Genomic DNA, 18293 nt, shown 5'->3' on the forward strand with positions numbered 1-18293 from the left:
GATGATAGCTGCCTAGGTTTAATATTAATAAGTATTAATTTGCATTTTAAAATATGAAAGCAAAAGAAAATTTTCCAAAAGCTAGGATTTAATATATGAAATTCGAGGGCTTTTGGAGAATGGGAAAAAAGGTGTTTACAATAAATCTAAGAGACTATTGTAAAAAGATCTAAGGGTCTTAATGTTTTATATGTATAGTCATGCATTGTTTAATAAGGGGGGTACATTCTGAGAAATACATTGTTAGGTCATTTTGTTGGTATCTGAACATCATAGAGTGTACTTACCCACACCTGGATGGTATAGCCTGCTACACATCTAGGCCATACAGTACTAATCTTAAGAGACCACTGAGGTATATGTGGCTAGTCCTTGACTGAAATGTCATTTTGTGGCGCGTGGCTGTGTCTTAGAGATACTTGAGATTTGTAGTCTTATTTAGACCTAGTTTTTATCAGTCTTCCCATGAAATGTATTTTTAGAGATGAAGTTTGTTATAGACATATCTTGGTGACTCCTGTAAAGTGGAGTATACCATTACATAGGTTATCTAAGTAGATGTGAATTTTATATGTTGCTGTTGGTTGATTGTAAGTACTGAGAACTCGTTTATGTCAGAGTAGATCTTTCGTAGCATTGGTTGAATTTAAGTTCAGTTTTGAGAATACCGAATAAAGCAGATTGCAAAAAGAAAAGCTGTTCTGTTTCAAAGGAGAAAATATTCTCCCTTGTATAATCGACACATTTTTATTTCTATAAGGAGTAAGTATTTCTTGAGTGTTTCTGAAAGTTGATAGAATCACTGTCTTATTAGGATTTGTGCTCTTGCTCACTACCATTTGGATGGATGATTCAAAAGAACAAGTGAACTTAAAGTTGTTTTTGTGTAATATTTTAGCAAAGAATGGCTCAAGAAGTACTGACACATTTAAAGGAGCATCCTGATGCGTGGACAAGAGTCGACACAATTTTGGAATTTTCACAGAATATGAACACGAAAGTAAGCGAGTGGTGGTTTTAAAATCCATTATTTCTTCTTTTCTTCCAGTCATAAACTTTGAGGAAGGTATCTCATTTTTAGTATTAGCATTTGTTATCTCAAATCATTTAATATTGTTAACTTATTTCAAAATTTAGTCTTAAACATAGAATTATTTCTTGCAAATAGTCCTAAGAATTCTGAATGAAGTTTTGTAATTGGGACTAGTATGCAAGGTGGCTTTTTTGTTGTGTTTTTTTTCTTTTTAGAATATGTATACAGATCTAAGCATAAATTCTGAATGTTATTCAGAGATGAAACATAACATCAGAGGAATTATTTTGGGCAAGTAATCAATATAATACAGGCTAGGCACCTCCAACACCAAGTTTTGTGGGTAGTGTAAAACCCTATTCCGTGGTACCAATGTTTTTAATGGGGCAGCACGCAGTTTTTATTTGCAATTGAAAATGTTATCATTCGGGTCCTTTTTTCTTAAGTTTGAACAGAAGGGTTGATCAAAATGTGTTTTGACTGTTTTAGGCTTGATGATTCACACTTCTCTTTAAACTGCCTTAAAGTAATAAAATACCATGCATGGCGTTCTGTTTAATACACACAAGGTTTCCACTTGGTATACATTGTGTTAAAACAGAAAATAGCCATGTTCACATCTGTTTCTGAAATCAGACTGTGTTAATTAACAGTTTTTAAATATTAATTAGTTTTGACATCTTGTAAATTTTAGGGCAAAAATACAGTCCGGAACTTCCTCAAAGTGCTAACCTTAAGTAACATAACAGTGTTTGCCTGTTTGCTTGCCTGGTAAATTTTGCTTTTTATACTGACAGACATTACTAATGTTTAAGTTGATTTATCAACAGTATTTTTAAAAACTCAAATTTGTCTTGTGAAAAATGAGATGATTAGAGGAACAGAAAGAAAGCAACAGGTAAAGAATTCTTCAATTTACATAAATTACAAATGATTTGGTGCTAAATTTATGCACTATGACATTTGGCTTTTATGCAATCATTTTTTTTTCTTTAAAGATGTTAACACTACCTGATATTAATCATAATGTTCCATTATGTTGATTGCTTGTAATAGGAAGAAAAGGGGTGTCTTCCTGTGCAACTGACACAGCTAGGCTTTGACGGCAGGCCTCCACAAGGTCTACCCTTTTGATTCCCTTTAACTGAATTCTGTTCATCAATTGTTTTTGTTTCATGGGCGGTGGGAGGGGAAAGGGGAATTCAATGCATAAAATAAGTATTTCTAAGGGCTCAGTAGACATTTCTACCATAGGGATCATTTCATGCATTTATTTTTTCATTTAGTCTTTGCTGTTATCTGTCCCTCATCTTCATAACTCAGCAGTGGATTTCTCAAGTTCTGAGATGTAAAGCAAAAGTGTAATTCTTTAGAATGATGTTTGGATTATTTATGGATATTTCCAAAGTAGACATTTTTCCTTGGCCCTCAAATTTGACTTTAGATTTTTTTAATCAAAATACTCTTTTTCAAGGAAATGTGAATTCTCTTTGTATGTAGAGTCTTAATGTTTAGGGGAGGATTGAGTTTTAGGAAATTTTGATGGTGATCTATGTATTCCTTTGACCTAACTTGGGAAAAACTTTTATTGCGCTTCCTGCCTCAACCCAGTTGGCAGAAGGACGAAAATATGAATTATATCTTCAGCAGGTTTATGCTACCTTTTTAGAATTAGAGAAAGGACTACAGCTTAGTAAATAGATAATTTAGCTAACAAAAGTGTTGAACATAAAGGAAGAAGTAAATTAAATGAATGTAACGAAAGCAGAGGGGAATATCCTTCAGTTAAAAAGTTTAAAACACATTGGCTAAATACAGTAAAGTTATCATTAAGATTATTACTTTTTACTGGTATGTTTATGGTAGATTTTGTTTCTTGGTTTTTTTAAGGTCTTTGAAAATTAGCAAGAGGTTATATTTCATGTAGTAGGAAGTACATTGTTTTGACTTACTAAAACTTTCTGACAGTCTGATTTCATACCTATAAAAGTAATGTAAATAAAAGTTTTTAGGGTAGTATGTCTTTTTTCTTTAGGGTAGTATGTTTTTTAAAGTTAATTTAGAATTTCAGTCCATCAGAAACTTAGGGTTGTTTTGCTTATTTATATTTTCCTGAGACCTAGACCTATAAAGAGGTGTAAATGAATAGAATAGCTTCTCGAAAGCTTCTCTATTTACTGCTGATTATGAAATCTTTTAATGGCATCAAATTTGTAATTTCAGAATTTTGCTTTGGCCTTGTCTTTGTTTTGGAAGTCTTTTTAAGGAATGTTCTGCAAATGTAGGATTTGAGTTAAAATGGCAAAATTTCCCTGAAAAGTGTAAAATATTAAATGAAGAAAACAGCAAAAACATTTACTGTTTGAGCACAATGTAGTTTGGGACAGTCTATATTGTGCTTTGGATAACATGAGCATTCACATGATCCCTTTGGTTGAAATACTAATGCTCCTATATTTATTGTGTGATGACTAACCATTTTAAAGATGAACTCTTATTCTCAGCCAAAACTTGCAATCTGAGGTTATATGTCTATACATAAATGAGTTTACCTTTCAGGTATTGTAGCCAACTCTTCCCTAATTCAACCAGTTGAAACATACCACAACAATTTTGTCCCTTTTCTTCCTCCTGTCTATCCACACTAATTGGTCATGGTAATAATTTTGCATAGTAACTCCTGTAGTAGTATAAATTGTTATAAACATTGTTGACTATTTAGAGTGAGTAATCAGCAGGAGGGACAAAATGGCTTGAAAGTGGTATCTATATTTATTAACTTTCTTGCATTTTAACTTATAACTTTTATATTTAGGAAGGAATACCTGAAAGGTAGATACAGATTGCAACATGCATTTGTGTATTTTTTTGACTGTGCACAAAAGTTTATCTTTAAATTAGTAGAAATAGCAACTATAAGGGTGGGGTTAAAATTTAAAATTAAACCCGTGGGCTGTCTTGCTGCTCCTTAAGTAACACACCAGTGATGTTTGTAAACAGTTTATATAGAAAGTATCTGTGACAATACTTTAATACTTGGCCAAGAGCTTACAACTCCTAGAGGATGGTAGGAAGCTTGAGCGCATCCAAGCTGCTAAATTCTTAGGAGCCTGGTCGTGTTAAAGTACGTGAGCCTATGAGCAGTCATTTATGCTGTGAATTCATATCTGGCTGCTACTTTTCCTTCTACACATAAGCCCATTTGGCTGTTAAAGGGCTTTTTATTTGGTTCTTCCTCCTGGTGTGAGCATGTATAAACAGCAGGACGTTAAATAGAGTAGTAAACAAAATGAGGAAAATGCATGAAAACTCAGTATATGGGTGAATAGATCCTTGTTTAATATATGTAATTAAACTTGGTAGCATAATGTTTTTGAAACTTTAGATGTAAATGTGTGAATGTCTGTCCATTTGTGATCCTGAAAGTTGCCAGTCTTACAGCAATATATTCACATGCTTCTGTTCTCCAATTTTCAGTATTATGGACTACAAATTTTGGAAAATGTGATAAAAACAAGGTGGAAGATTCTTCCGAGGAACCAGTGTGAAGGTAGGAAAATGTTTTAAAGAATTATAAATTCAGAATATTATTATTCCTGGCATTTTTATTATAGTTGAGTATTGGAGGAGGTGTATTGAATTTTTAGTTGTTTCTGTGCTTTAATGACAATCACAGCTTTCATCATGTGGCAGAGCAGTTTCTGTTTATATTTGGGGGTGGAGAAGGAGACCAGACCAGTTAAACTTACAATAAATAATTGTGGTGACAAATCTGTATCAATTCATAGTTAATCTGGGCCATGTCTGAGATGAATGAAATTTGAATATATGCTCTTGTACATTGTTTTAAGTTCACTCTACAGTAACCAATAAATAATGAATATTGTAACACATGGAATAACCCGAAATTTAACAGAGCAAAGGAAGAACCAAGTTCTAAAAGTCATAAGGTTTACCTTTTGCAATTCTGGGCATACCTTGTAAGAGGTTGATTTGTAAGGAAAGATGAGAAAATGAAGGTGTAGTGATGCCTAGTGTTACTATTTAACCTTTCCCTTTGTACTGTCTCAGGAAAAGTAGTCATAGTTTGAGGAACCTGGGGCAAGGTTAGTCTCCTGGAATTCTTTGATGCAGTTACTTCCATTTTTCATATACTGCCTTTATAACCTACTTTATAACACTTGTTTAATCTCTGAAAAATATAAAAAGAAGTCTGGACTTTATAATGGGGGGGTATACTACCTCTTGTGGCATTTTCTTCTATTAAAATATGTTCCCTTTGTTTGGCTATTGATCTTTAAGATGTTGTCTTGCACCTGCTTTCCTATGTCATCTTTATGGTGGGATAGTGACCCATGTTTACTCAGGTAGTCTGATTTAAATCTTGACATGTTTCTAGCACATTTAGAGATGAATAACACAATTTTTAATGTCAATATCCTTAATAAGCCATAAACCATAGATTAAGAATGATAGTGTAGGAAGAAATAGTGCCTCGAAAAGAGGTTCCTATTTTTTTAAATGTTTTATTTTGGGTTGGAACCATTTTAAAGATTTCATTTTTTTATTTTTCCTTTTTCTCCCAAATACCCCCAGTACATAGTTGAGTATTTTCAGTTGTGGGTCCTTCTAGTTGTGGCATGTGGAATGCTGCCTCAGCATGGCCTGATGAGCAGTGCCATGTGCGCACCCAGGATTCGAACTGGCAAAACCCTGGGCGGCTGAAACAGAGCGTGTGGACTTAACCACTCCTCCACGGGGCTGACCCCTGGGTTGGAACCATTTTAGATCAGGTTCTGTGACCTCAAATTAATAGGTACATTTGACTGTGTGGCCCAAATAGGTCATCCATACTTCATCACTGCTCTTTAGAGACTTTAAATGCAGTCCTTGTTCCTTTACTATTGTTTTTTACGTGTGCTTTGAGACTCAAATTTAACTTTGGCTGTGGCTTGCCATACCAACGTAAATGTTTAATTTTTTACTTCAGTGCCATTTTACTTTAGTATAATTTAAGTCTCTCTCTTGTTTCTAAACACCTAGACCTCTGCTTCTTACACAGAAAGATTGTAGTAGGTGATCCTCCAATGTCTTTTCCAACTTTAAAATTAAATTTGATAATTTTAAATTGACTTGCTTGTCAGAGTCATGGTTGTATTTGTTACTGAAAAAATTAGAGGTGAAAGGTCTGCCTGAGGATTTGACATTTTTAGCTTTCTACATGAATGGAAATGGTATGTTTTGGTTTTTATCATAAAGTCACAATAGCTCCCATCTACTTGTATGTAAGTATCAAATATACACATGTTCCAGGGGGCACAAGACTGTTTACTTGTGAAAATCTGTCATCTTTGAAAAAACTGGAGGGGAACGATGGTGATTATTCTGACTGACCTAGGAGAATTCTGTTTTATTCATGTGTTCCTATTCTGTGTTGGTGGTGAGATACTTCTTTCTCTGCAAGAAATATTTATTTAAAAAAAATCTGTCAGAATCACCTTTCCGCCTTCATTTCCCCTCAATACTAGTGATAAGATTAATTGGGGTGTAAACTTTAACTTCAGCATACCTGAAGTTACTCTGTCACCCACATATGGTTGCCATTGTCAGTGGAGTCATTACATGGAGGAAAAAGTGTTTTACTTCTAGGGTCTGGCAGAGGCTCATTATTAGAAGAGCAGCATGTAAGGTGGCTTCCAGAGAATGCTAGTGAACTCTCGATTTAGACATGCAACAGCAGCTTTGCATGATGCCTTTAATGATTTGTGTTTTTGTTTAAGGTGATCTTATTTATAAAACATTGGAAAACAAGTTCCGTACTGTATTAATTTTATAATTCTTTTTAACATCGTCAATCCTGGGAGGCTTCTCCAGTCTTTTTTTTTACGATTAGCCCTCAGCTAACGTCTGTTGCCAATCTTTTTTTTCTTCTCCCCAAAGCCCCTCAGTACATAGTTGTGTATTCAGGTTGTATGTCTCCTAGTTCTGCTGTATGGGACGCCGCCTCAGCTTGGCTCGATGAGCAGTGCTAGGTCTGCTCAGGATCTGAACAGGCAAAACCCCAGGCCACCAAAGCTGGGTGTGGGAACTTAACCACTTGGCCCCGGGGCTTCTCCAATCTTAGAATTTTGTATTTCATGAAATAGACTAGCATTTCTGAATGTTAACTTTCCTTCATCTTTAAGTAACTTTGGTGTTGGACATAAATTAGTATAGTCTTCAAAATATTGTATCTTCCTTTTGTCTTTAATAGTCAACCTTTAAAGCTGTCATCTGCACTTGTTAGCTACTCTTTATCCAATTTCCTTAGCATATATATTTACTAACCTGGGACATATATTGTGCATCTGCTTTGTACAAAGCACTATTAGGCATTAGGACTATCTGAATATATCCCTACATCTAAGTGTTACAGGTGGGAAGATAAAACATTTATGTAAAAAAGAAATAATGTATGACCATTAAATTAGGTTATACAGAATGAATGCTGCATGTGCTAAAAGAAGGGAATAATGATCGGATTGGGCCCTTTGGACACGCTCATTCACACAAATGACAGTGCTTGGTGTATTTTAGAGGAAGGACAGTTTTGCTGTGCAAAGAGCAAGCCAAAATAAGTTTTCTACATTTTTTCCAATCTGGCATTTCTTTTATGTGCTTTCAGGTTCTTGTCTATAGTCCTGTGTTAATTTTCTGGTATTCTCTTAGGGTAATAGCATTTTCAATTTAAACCTTTTGTCTAAAGAACTTGGCTAGGAAAATCCCTGACGAATCGACTGGGTTAGAGGTCTCTTGCTGTTTGTTCCCTTCGTGTAACCTGTACCAGTGGACCACAGAGGAATAAAATTTCAGTGAGCAAAAGACACAGAGAGAATAATTAGCCAGGTAAAGACATTTTGAGAAAACATTTAATTAAAATACATTTTAATAAAAAAAAGAGCAAGGGAGATGAACCTCATAATAGAACATTTTAATAAATCTAAATTTATGTAATAGAAAATTTACTACATTGCTCTGGTTTTTATCATTTTGCTTTAGGCCAGAAAAATGTTTCTGTTTTCTATTTGGTGCTGCTGTGGGCACCCCCCACCCCCATAACATTTATAACACTCAGCTGTCATTGTTTTCCTCACTCTTTGCTCTGTCCCTCAAGATACAAGCTTAATGGTGTCAGGGATCAGAAAATGTCTTTATTACATTCTTATTGCTTGGTACCTAGGTGTTCAGTATATAATGATTCAATTAATGAATTGCTTATTATTGAGCTAGTTTTCACCAATTTACTTCATTCCTCTACTTTAAGGGCCTAGTGACTTTCTAAATATTTTTGCCCTTATATGTAAATTTTATATATATGTAATTGATATCTTTGAGGTTAAGTTGTGAAGTGAATGTTTGCTTAGATGGGTGATTGTAGGTCAAAGATTCTAAATATTTGTGACTTAAGAAAGATGAAGGGGAAATATTAGTATGTTAAGTAGAATAATTCCAAATAGGGAATGACTGATAGTCACTGAGGTAATTAAGGTATACTGGGACTGTCAGTAATATTGATTATCTATCTTGGCTGCACAGCAACTTTAGTTCTCTAGGTAAGACCCCTCCCTTCTTAAAAATAATTTTTAGAGGCTGGCCTGGTGGTGTACTGGTTAAGTTCATGCACTCCACTTCTCTGGCCCGGGGCTTGTAAGTTCGGGTCCCAGGCGCAGACCTAGCATTCCTCTTCAAGCCAAACATGGCGGCATCCCACATAAAGTAGAGAAAGATTCGCACAGATGTTAGCTCAGCAATAGTCTTCTTCAATCAGAAAGAGGAAGATTGGCAACAGATGTTAGCTCAAGGCCAGTCTTCCTCACAAAAAACAAAAAAGAAAAATAATATTTGCACGTGGTTGAGAAAATGCAAAGCATAAAGGGAAGTGAGGCTCCTTTGTCCCTCCCTGAAAGAAAATTAATCTACCTGTATTGAAGGTATCTATATTTTTTTTTTTTATGTTAACCATAGGATCATGTTTTAATCTGTTAAGGCATATGATCGTTTCATTCCGTGAGGTAGATAGGAACTTGCTGACATTGAAAAGAGGAGTGGTGAATTCACGAAGAAAATAGTTAGTTCAAAGCGATAAAGTCATAATTGGACATTTTGGAAGTTGGGATGCTAACAGTAGTTGGGCAATTAAAATTTCCTAATTGTGCACTTCTGTCTCTTCCTTTCTAAGAAGTTGACAGACCAAAGCTGATTACCTGTAAAGTTTTATTCAGTGCTTTTCTTTGGAGTGAGGCACGTGATATATTTATTAGTGTGATTTTGCATAAGTTACTTTACCTGTTTGAATCTTGACTGTCTCTTGCAAGGTGATTAGAATGTGATATAAGAGGTAATGTGTGTAAAGCCCTCTGCACTTCTAGGTGCTGTGTATAAAAAAACAGACAGCATGTGTGTTGCCAGCCTCTTTCCACAAAAATATTTCCATTTCTCTGCATTTCACCAAATTACCGTATACTAGTCTCAGGTTATATTGAAATTTCTACAGTAGCTTCCTAACTGAGTTCTTGTTCCTTATAATAGATTTACAAAGGATTTAGCATGATATTTTTAAAACAGAACTAATCTGGTCACTCCCATGCTTAAGATCTCCCATTGTACTGACCATCACATGTTTAATATGTTGCCTTTAACTGATACTGGGTTTTAAGAACTATTCCTTTTTTTAATACAGCTTTATTGAGGTATATTTGACCTACACAATAAGCTGCATGTGTTAGAGTATACAGTTTGAAGAGATGTTACTTGTGTGTGATACCTGTGAAACCACCACTATAATCAAGATCTTCATCTTTGTGATTACCTTCTCCTTTACCCCCCCACCCCCCCAATCTCCCAATCTGCTTTCTGTCACTAACTTGATTAGCTAGGGTTAGAATGGCTGGATCATATGGTAGGCATGTGTTTAACTGCCCGATTGTTTTCTAAAATGGTTATATCATTTTACATTTCTTGCTAGCAGCATATGAATATGCCTGACATCCTTGCTGAAGCTTGGTATGGTCAGTGTTTTAATTCTAGCCATTATAGTGCATATATTATAGCTTTTCGTGGGGCTTTTAATTTGCCTTTCTCTAATGAGTACAGCTGTTGAGCATCCTTTCACATCATCTCTGTATGTATGTATGCATGCTGATTATTATAAGTTGAGAGAGTTATCCCTATTCAACAGAAATGGTTATTTCCTTTGTTGGTGATTTTGAACAGAAAGTTTAAGTTTTGGGGCTCTGAAGCCCTTGTATCTAAAGCAAATCCGTGAGAAATTCCTTCTTTATTTCTCCCATAGACTGTGATGTTTGAAACATCAGTCTAATCTCAGATTTGACAGGAGCGCCTTTTTATATATTTTTGCCAGTTTTATACCATGATGGGATCATAAAGGGAAGATAATACCGATTAAATATACATCTTATATTTAACAAACAAACCCGTATTTTCAAGATGTTCTATTACATTTCAGCATCATACATACTTGACAGAAACTGTTTTCCTACTACTTCTGGTTAAGGTAACAATTTGGCCCCTCGAAAGTTTGCTAATTATGTGGAACTTCCAGAAGAGGTCTTTACTTGAGACCTAATGATGTCTCATCCTTAGCTTGCATCCACCTACCAGTGGGAGACAGGAACCACTTATAGACAAACTTTATTAAAGGGCAGTAGATTTCAATAAAACAGATTTTTTTCGTTACAGGAAAAATGACTGAATCTTTAATAGAATTAAAAGTTATTTTGTTGTGATAAAATATACATAACAGTATTTACCATTTTAAGTGTATAATTCAGTGCCAGTAAGTAAATTCATATTGTGCAGCTATCATCTCGATCCATCTTCAAAATTTTTTTATCATCCCAAATGGAAACTACCCATTGAACATGAACTCCCAGTTATGCCCTCTCCCCAGTCCCTGTTAACCATTTTTATAATTTCTGTCTCTGTGAATTTGCCTATTCTAGGTAACTCATAAGTGCAGTCATACAGTATATTTGATTTTGTGCTTTTATGTCACTTGGCATATGTTTCCAGGGTTCATCCATGTTGCATCATGTATCAGAATTTCATTCCTTTTTAAGGCTGAATGCTATTGTGTTGTATGTATATCCATTTTGTTTATCTCTTCATCCATGGATAGGCATTTGTGTTTTTACCTTTGGGCTATTATAAATAATGATGCTATAAACTTAACATATTAATTGCTGTGTGTGTTAGAATTCTTGTTTAGTATTTATTTGAGGCCATAAACCTTTTCAAGAATGATGAATCTGGGGCTGGCCCGGTGGTGCAGTGGTTAAGTTTGCACGTTCCACTTTGGCGGCTGGGGGTTCGCCGGTTTGGATCTCGGTTGCGGACATGGCACCGCTTGGCGAGTCATGCTGTGGTAGGCGTCCCACGTATAAAGTAGAGAAAGATGGGCATGGATGTTAGCTAAGGGCCAGTCTTCCTCAGCAAAAAGAGGAGGATTGGCAACAGATGTTAAGCTCAAGGCTAATCTTCCAAAAAAAACAAAAAAGATGAATCTATAGATTGATTCCTCTTAAAATTACTAAAACGTGGGCAGTAAGTTAATCTGATTCTAGCCTATCTATGAAGCCCTATGTTAAGAACCCCCACTTTTGAATTGTTTTTAGCTATTTCTCATTTTGCTATTTGTTCTCACAAGTATTTCCTTGAATGAGGCATAGGAACAATATTCTGGATTTCTTTGGACAGTAAGGTAAAGAGGATAGATAACTATATTTTAGTGACTATCTTTCTGATGATCATTGTGGTTTAAATGGACAGATGTTCGTAATGTAGGACGCAGGAAAAGAACCTTTCAGTTATACATGGCTTTGAGGGAGGAATGTACCAAACTTGCATTTTTATAGCTTATAACAAATATTTAAAGTGAAATCGATTGGATACTTGCACAGTGGTTGGAACTGAACTCAGTTTTGCCTGTTCATAGTTTTACTTTTGTAATAGGATGTTAAGGCCTTCCATTTTGTGTGTATGAAAGTTAGCCACTGTGGGAGAGCGAGAAAATGGAACATGCAACTTTTTTGCTCACATATTTTACAATTTGTCTAGAAATGCAGTTTTCTCTTAATAGGTAGAATGCTGTATTTGGTTGAAAACTGACTTCATGGCAGTCTATCCTGACTAGATAAGATGCTAATGTACAACCTTGTGGTTTAAATTTGGGAATTAGGACTTTTGCTTCCATGGGAATATGGCACTATCAGTATATTGTAGTCAGTAAGGTCTCATATTTTAAAGGGTTTTATAGTGAATCCTCTTTATGAAAATTAGGTTCCATACTACATTTCTTTTACCCCACCATTAGTATCCAGTATTTGCAAGACATTCCTGGGGATAAGATTATTAATATGGCTGTGTAAATAACTTGTGGGATGATGTGTAACTTTTAAGTTAGGATGTGATTTATTTACATTTCACTTGTTTTTTGTTTTTTGTTTTTTGCTGAGGGAGATTCATCCTGAGCTAACATCTGTTGCCAGTCTTCCTCTTTTTGCTTGAGGAACATTTCCCTCTGAGCTAACATATGTGCCAGTCTTCCTCTTTTTTGTATGTGGGTCACTGCCGCAGCGTGGCTGCCAGTGAGTGATGTAGGTCCACACTGGGCAGCTGAACCCCTGGCCACTGAAGCAGAGGGCACTGAACTTAACCACTAGGCCACAGGGCTGGCCCCTCATCTCACTTTTTAGCTGGCTAAAGTTGATACTATCCTCTTAGAAGTTTATATTGACTGATGTTGCTCTGTTTTTATTTGAAATGAGACTGTCAAAGATATTTTTCTTGACATTGAGAAAATAGTTTTATTATAAAAAGATAAATGCATAAACTTTTGACTTGGAAAATTAACATGTCGTAAGCTGTCTGCCAATGATAGGCACTTTTATACTAGTGTATCTTGTTTTGAAGAAATTAATACATGGCTCGTCTTTAAAAAATAATAGTTTTCAATAAGTAGTTGGAAGGTTTAGTTTAAAAAGTTTGGAGGGGAGTTTTTTGTGCAGATTGAGAAGAATGGGATGGGGGGCTGTGGATGTAAGAATGCTAAGTCATCGTATGAATCCTTTGAAAAACTTGATGACATAGATACCATATAAGAACATAATTCGACTTGTCAGAGACATACAAACTTTATGAGAACCCTTCAGTGAAGTATTCTTGATTTTTGTTTTTTGTTTTTTTCTTTTATCATATCTATCTTCCTGATTCCCAAGGAAGGGCCTAGAAAGCTGCTGGAATAAGTACCGCAGCTTCTTTACATATGCTTTCTGAATAATTGCAAACAGATAATTTCACATTACTACGGTTTTGACTGAATGTGAAGTCTGTAAAGGTAGTACCTTGTTTTAAGAAATTTGTTTTACATAAATGTCATTTTAGCAACTGACAGGCACTAATTCATTTGACACAGACTAAGAGACCAAGAGAATATGTCGTTTTCTATGAAATGTCAGATAATGTTTTTGTTATTCTGAGAAGCTCTGCTTTTTCTGACTTGTAAACATTTGGCTTTTCTACCTCGATATGCATGGCATCATTATTGCTTTTTTTTTTTTTAATTTGTTTTTGAGGAAAATTAGCCCTGAGCTACCATCCGCTGCCAATCCTCCTCTTTTCGCTGAGGAAGACTGGCCCTGAGCTAACATCTTCTTCTACTTTATATCTGAGACACCTGCCACAGCATGGCTTGCCAAGCGATGCCATGTCTGCACCCGGGATCCAAACTGGCGAACCCCGGGCCGCCGAAGCGGAACTTGCCTACTTAAGTGGAACTTGCATACTTAACCACAGGGCCACTGGGCCAGCCCCATTACTGCATTTTTGAAAAGGTGGAGTTCACAATTGTAAAGCTGTTCTTAATCGAGCTGCTTTTGTCTTTGAAATTTTGGGTAAACTCTGGAAAGGGACTTGGAGTTGTTATGGTACTTGACCAAATAAGCTCTGTGACTAGCAGTAGGAGATTCTAGACAGACACTTGTATGTGCGACAGTACTTGATCAAAAAGGTGTTGTCTATATATAGTTTCAGGGCTTTGCAGGGATAGAAGTACTGGTCATTGTAGCGTGACATTAAATTGAGACTTTGCAAGAACCTTCCAGGTTTTTTTGACTGCTTTTTACTTTTTTCCTGTTTTCAGCTTTTAGCCTTTGCTCCGTCTACAGGTGAATTTTAGAAACCCTTGAGAAGAGGGAGAAGATACTTAATTGATTTAATTGGTAACAGAAGAGTTGAAGGATCTTTTTGATCCTGTTTCTTATTCCCTGAGGCTGAGAAAAGCCTCCAAATCATATATACTCCAGCAAGAGGTAGCAAAATAGTTTCAAATATTGTCTTGTTGCTTATGACAGACTTGGAAGAAAACTTCTGAATATCTTACTATATGGTATTGTCAGTTGTTTAATCTGAGAGAGTAGGCAGTATTTTTGTTTTTGTTTGCAAACTGTGTGTTGTCTGTATTAAGAGGTTTCAGAGGTATGCTTACTCATTATTATTAGTTACTTTTAGAATCACCCTTTTTTTTTTCTTTTTCAGGGGTCTTAATGATAGTAATTTATGTGTAAAGAACAGAAGGGTTTGGGGCTGGCCCCATGGCTGAGTGATTAAGTTCATTCACTCTGCTTTGGCGGCCCGGGGTTTGCTGCTTCAGATCCTGGGCGCAAACCTACACACCACTCATCCAGCCACGCTGTGCGTGGTGTCCCACGTAGAAGAACTAGAAGGACTTAGAACTAGGGTATACAACTATGTACTGGGTTTTGGGGTGGGAAAAAAACAGGAGGAAAATTGGCAGCAGTTGTTAGCTGCTGGCCAATCTTCCTCACCAAAAAGCATACCTTAAAAAAAAAGAAAGGTCAACAATATCAGAATTATGTTTTTATTAGATCTAACGAATGTTAAGGACCTTGAGATTGTTGAACTATGGACCTTAGTTCAAATTTCACAAATCTCTCTGGTGTCTTTTTTCTGTACTGTAATTCCTTTAGTTTTGTCTCTTTAGTTTCCTAATCTGTGACAGTTCTTGATATGTCTGACACTTTTGATGAGTTCTGGTCAATTGTTTTGTAGAGTATATTTCAGGTTAGGTTTTTCTGTTGTGTTCTCATGATTAGACTGATTTTTGACAAGAACACCACACAAGTGATGTGTTCTCAGTCCACCAAACCAGGGGGTACATGATGTCGGTATGTTTAATTATTCACTTACCAACCTCTGTCTGTTGCATATGGTGGTGCCTGCTGGTTTTCTGTTTACAAAAGTACTATTTTTCACTTTGAAAGTGATAGATATCTTGGGGAGATAATCTGAGACTGCAGATAGCCCCTTTTTTTGAAAGGTTGTCCCATTTGTTTTAGCAATGCATTTGTTTGTTTAGCATTGGTGGATCTTGTCTGTAATTGTGATCTTTGCCTAATGTAGAACTTACTTAAAAATGTAAATGACATAGTTTTCATTAGATTGCATGTGTTCATATGTAGCACTCAGTTAAGAAATTTTTGGTACCTGGCAGTTTTAGCGCGGGGAGTGCAATTGGGAAAATTTTTATATTGTCTGGATATAAGGTGATATTAGAGAATTGTTAATATTTTTGTTAAGGTAACATTGGTTTATAATATATAAATTTCAGGTCTGCATCATTTGACTTATGTGTAGACTGCATCATGTTCAACACCAAAACCCTAATTGCCGTTTGCCATCGAACGCATGTGCCCCTTCACCCCTTTCTCCCCACCCCCACCCCTTCCCACCTGATAACCGATAATCTTGTTCTCTATATCTGTACATTTGTTTATCACCTAGCAGTTTTTTCAGTGTTTCTTGTGCCATGAATATTGATACTACTTAACATTTACATTTTCTGTTCATAAGTAACCCTCATTATATATATGGCTTTATTGTACTAAAAATTTTTTTCAAAATTAAGGAAATGCTTTAATAATTAGTTTTTCTAAAGGTGGTGGTTTTGCTTTTATTTGGGACATTAAAGGAAATGGCGAGTTTGACCATAATAAAAATTATTTTCAAAGTACCAGTGAAGGGGATCCAAAGGGTAAAAGAGTGAATTTAATACGTTGCCTCATGAAGATACTATATTAAGATACTTTCACAATCAAATAAGCATTTTGCCTTCAAGTTGTCTATATTTCTGCTAATTCTTATCGATAAATTTCTTAGTAACTCCCTTCTCAGTGAAAGTTTGAGTCCGGGGCTCCAGATTTATTAGATGACTTGCAACACATGTTCTGCAAACTCTTACTTGTATTTCCAAAAATTCATGTATCTCCGCAAATTGAAAAATCTTCATAAATGATTTGGTGGCAAAGCTGAAAAACAAATGTGAGAATAGTCTTTATTATTTTCCGTAGTGGGAAAAAATTTGGTTAGGGGATCTTGCTTCAGACCTTTTGAGTGTGTTAATATAGGTGCACCACGTTATTTTAAAATTTGAGGGGACCTGTAGTAGATGCTCAGTAAATTCTGAATGATGCGAGTTAAAATCAAAGACGTGAAATTTTAACTGTTCAAAGAATAGGTTGTACTATTAAGATGTCCTTAAATAAAGAACATTAAAAACAATAAATTTCTCCTTAACTCTATTTTTCCTACACTGTAGTGCGGAAGAAGTTAAAATTGTATTTCCAGGATTAACTGAATGTTAGAATTAAAGTAAATTTGAAAAGGGTAATAACATCACACCTTGATTTATAAATACTATACATAAATTTCTTATTTATAATGCTTATAAAGTTACATCTTCAGAGTTTTTGTTGTTTTAACCAATAAAAATAAGTTGTGTGTGTTCATTTAAATGTTAGTCTCTTGTGGTATTTTTTAATTTAAAAATTGCAGATTGATATGCTTGACTGGTATAGCACTAGAATATCTTAGAAAATATAATTTGTAATTGTTTAAACCTATGTTTTGTAAAGGTTAACAAAAAATTAAAAATATAAAGTAATAGTACACTAAAATGGTTGCATTTTTCACAAAGGCTGGTGATGGGTTTGGGGTGTGTTATCTGACTTTACTCTGCCCTTTCCCTCTCCCAGTTTTTTTGATGCTGAAGATTTATGAGCATGCTATAAAAGTGTTAATTTTTTTTAATAGGAATAAAAAAATACGTTGTTGGCCTCATTATCAAGACGTCATCTGACCCCACTTGTGTAGAGGTAAGAGTTTTTTGGAAGATTATTGTGAGCATAGAAAGTCATTTAAATATTGAATCTTCAAGTTAAACCTACTTCTTTCACAGACATAGAACACATATACACAGACATTTACAACAGATCTGCAATCATTTTTCTCTTGGGGCTTACCTATGCTTATATTCTTAGTTATTAGACCTGTTTTAGGCCCTTGTTTAATCTAAACTTTTTTCTTTTCTTAGAAGGAAAAGGTGTATATCGGGAAGTTAAATATGATTCTTGTTCAGGTAAGCTTTTACTGGATTCGGTTTTCCTCAGAAGAAAATAGTTCAGTTAGACTGATTACTTGACCAAAATATTCAGACCTACTTTATTGAATAACTAGAGTAACATCTTGCAGAAGTGGTGGTGGTCGTCTCTACAATAACTATAATAGCTTACCTGCTTCTAGCATTTGAAGTTAATTTGCTGTGGAAGGAAACATCAGTTTCGGTGAACACATCACTTTTGCGGCTCTGATATGAATTGAACTCATTAAAAATTTCATTTGAGGGGCTGGCCCCGTGGCCGAGTGGTTAAGTTCGCGCGCTCCGCTGCAGGCGGCCCAGTGTTTCGTTGGTTCGAATCCTGGGCGCGGACATGGCACTGCTCATCAAACCACGCTGAGGCAGCGTCCCACATGCCACAACTGGAAGGACCCACAACGAAGACTACACAACTATGTACTGGGGGGCTTTGGGGAGAAAAAGGAAAAAAATAAAATCTTTAAAAAAAAAAAAAATTTCATTTGAGGGGCTGGCCCAGTGGTGTGGTTAAGTTCTTGTGCTCCATTTCGGCGATCTGGGGTTCACAGGTTTGGATCCCAGGCACAGGCCCACACACCACTCGTCAAGCTATTCTCTGGTGGCGGCCTGTATACAAAAAGTGGAGGAAGATTGGCACAGATGTTAGCTTAGGGACAGTCTTCCTCATTACCCCTCTCCCCCCAAATAAAGCTCATTTGCCTGGTACTCTGCATGTTTGCTTTCCATGTAATCTTTCTCAATCTTAATTGG

At 35.7% G+C, this 18293-nt stretch overlaps 1 protein-coding gene and 1 long non-coding RNA gene across 7 annotated transcripts in view; one reads left to right on the top strand and one right to left on the bottom strand.

The window, feature by feature from the left end:
* Positions 1-18293, top strand: part of XPO1 (exportin 1) — a 42435-nt gene that overhangs the window by 8958 nt on the left and 15184 nt on the right. For 4 of the 6 annotated variants that reach the window (XM_070235435.1, XM_001917503.6, XM_070235434.1 and 1 more), the window contains exons 3-6: positions 899-1000; positions 4511-4583; positions 17201-17262; positions 17481-17525. In XM_070235435.1, the coding sequence (XP_070091536.1) occupies positions 899-1000; positions 4511-4583; positions 17201-17262; positions 17481-17525 (282 nt within the window). Of the gene's footprint in view, positions 1-898; positions 1932-2089; positions 2154-4510; positions 4584-17200; positions 17263-17480; positions 17526-18293 lie in introns of all 6 variants that reach the window. The other 2 variants (XM_070235437.1, XM_070235438.1) reach the window with 2 other exon arrangements.
* On the bottom strand, positions 16032-18149 carry LOC138917689 (uncharacterized). Its single transcript, XR_011426050.1, has 2 exons — positions 17680-18149; positions 16032-16416 (listed from the first exon to the last, which is right to left on the bottom strand). It is a non-coding gene; the product is annotated as an uncharacterized lncRNA (long non-coding RNA).

The sequence above is a fragment of the Equus caballus genome, chromosome 15, assembly GCF_041296265.1.
Source record: "Equus caballus isolate H_3958 breed thoroughbred chromosome 15, TB-T2T, whole genome shotgun sequence".
NCBI classification, from domain to species: domain Eukaryota; kingdom Metazoa; phylum Chordata; class Mammalia; order Perissodactyla; family Equidae; genus Equus; species Equus caballus.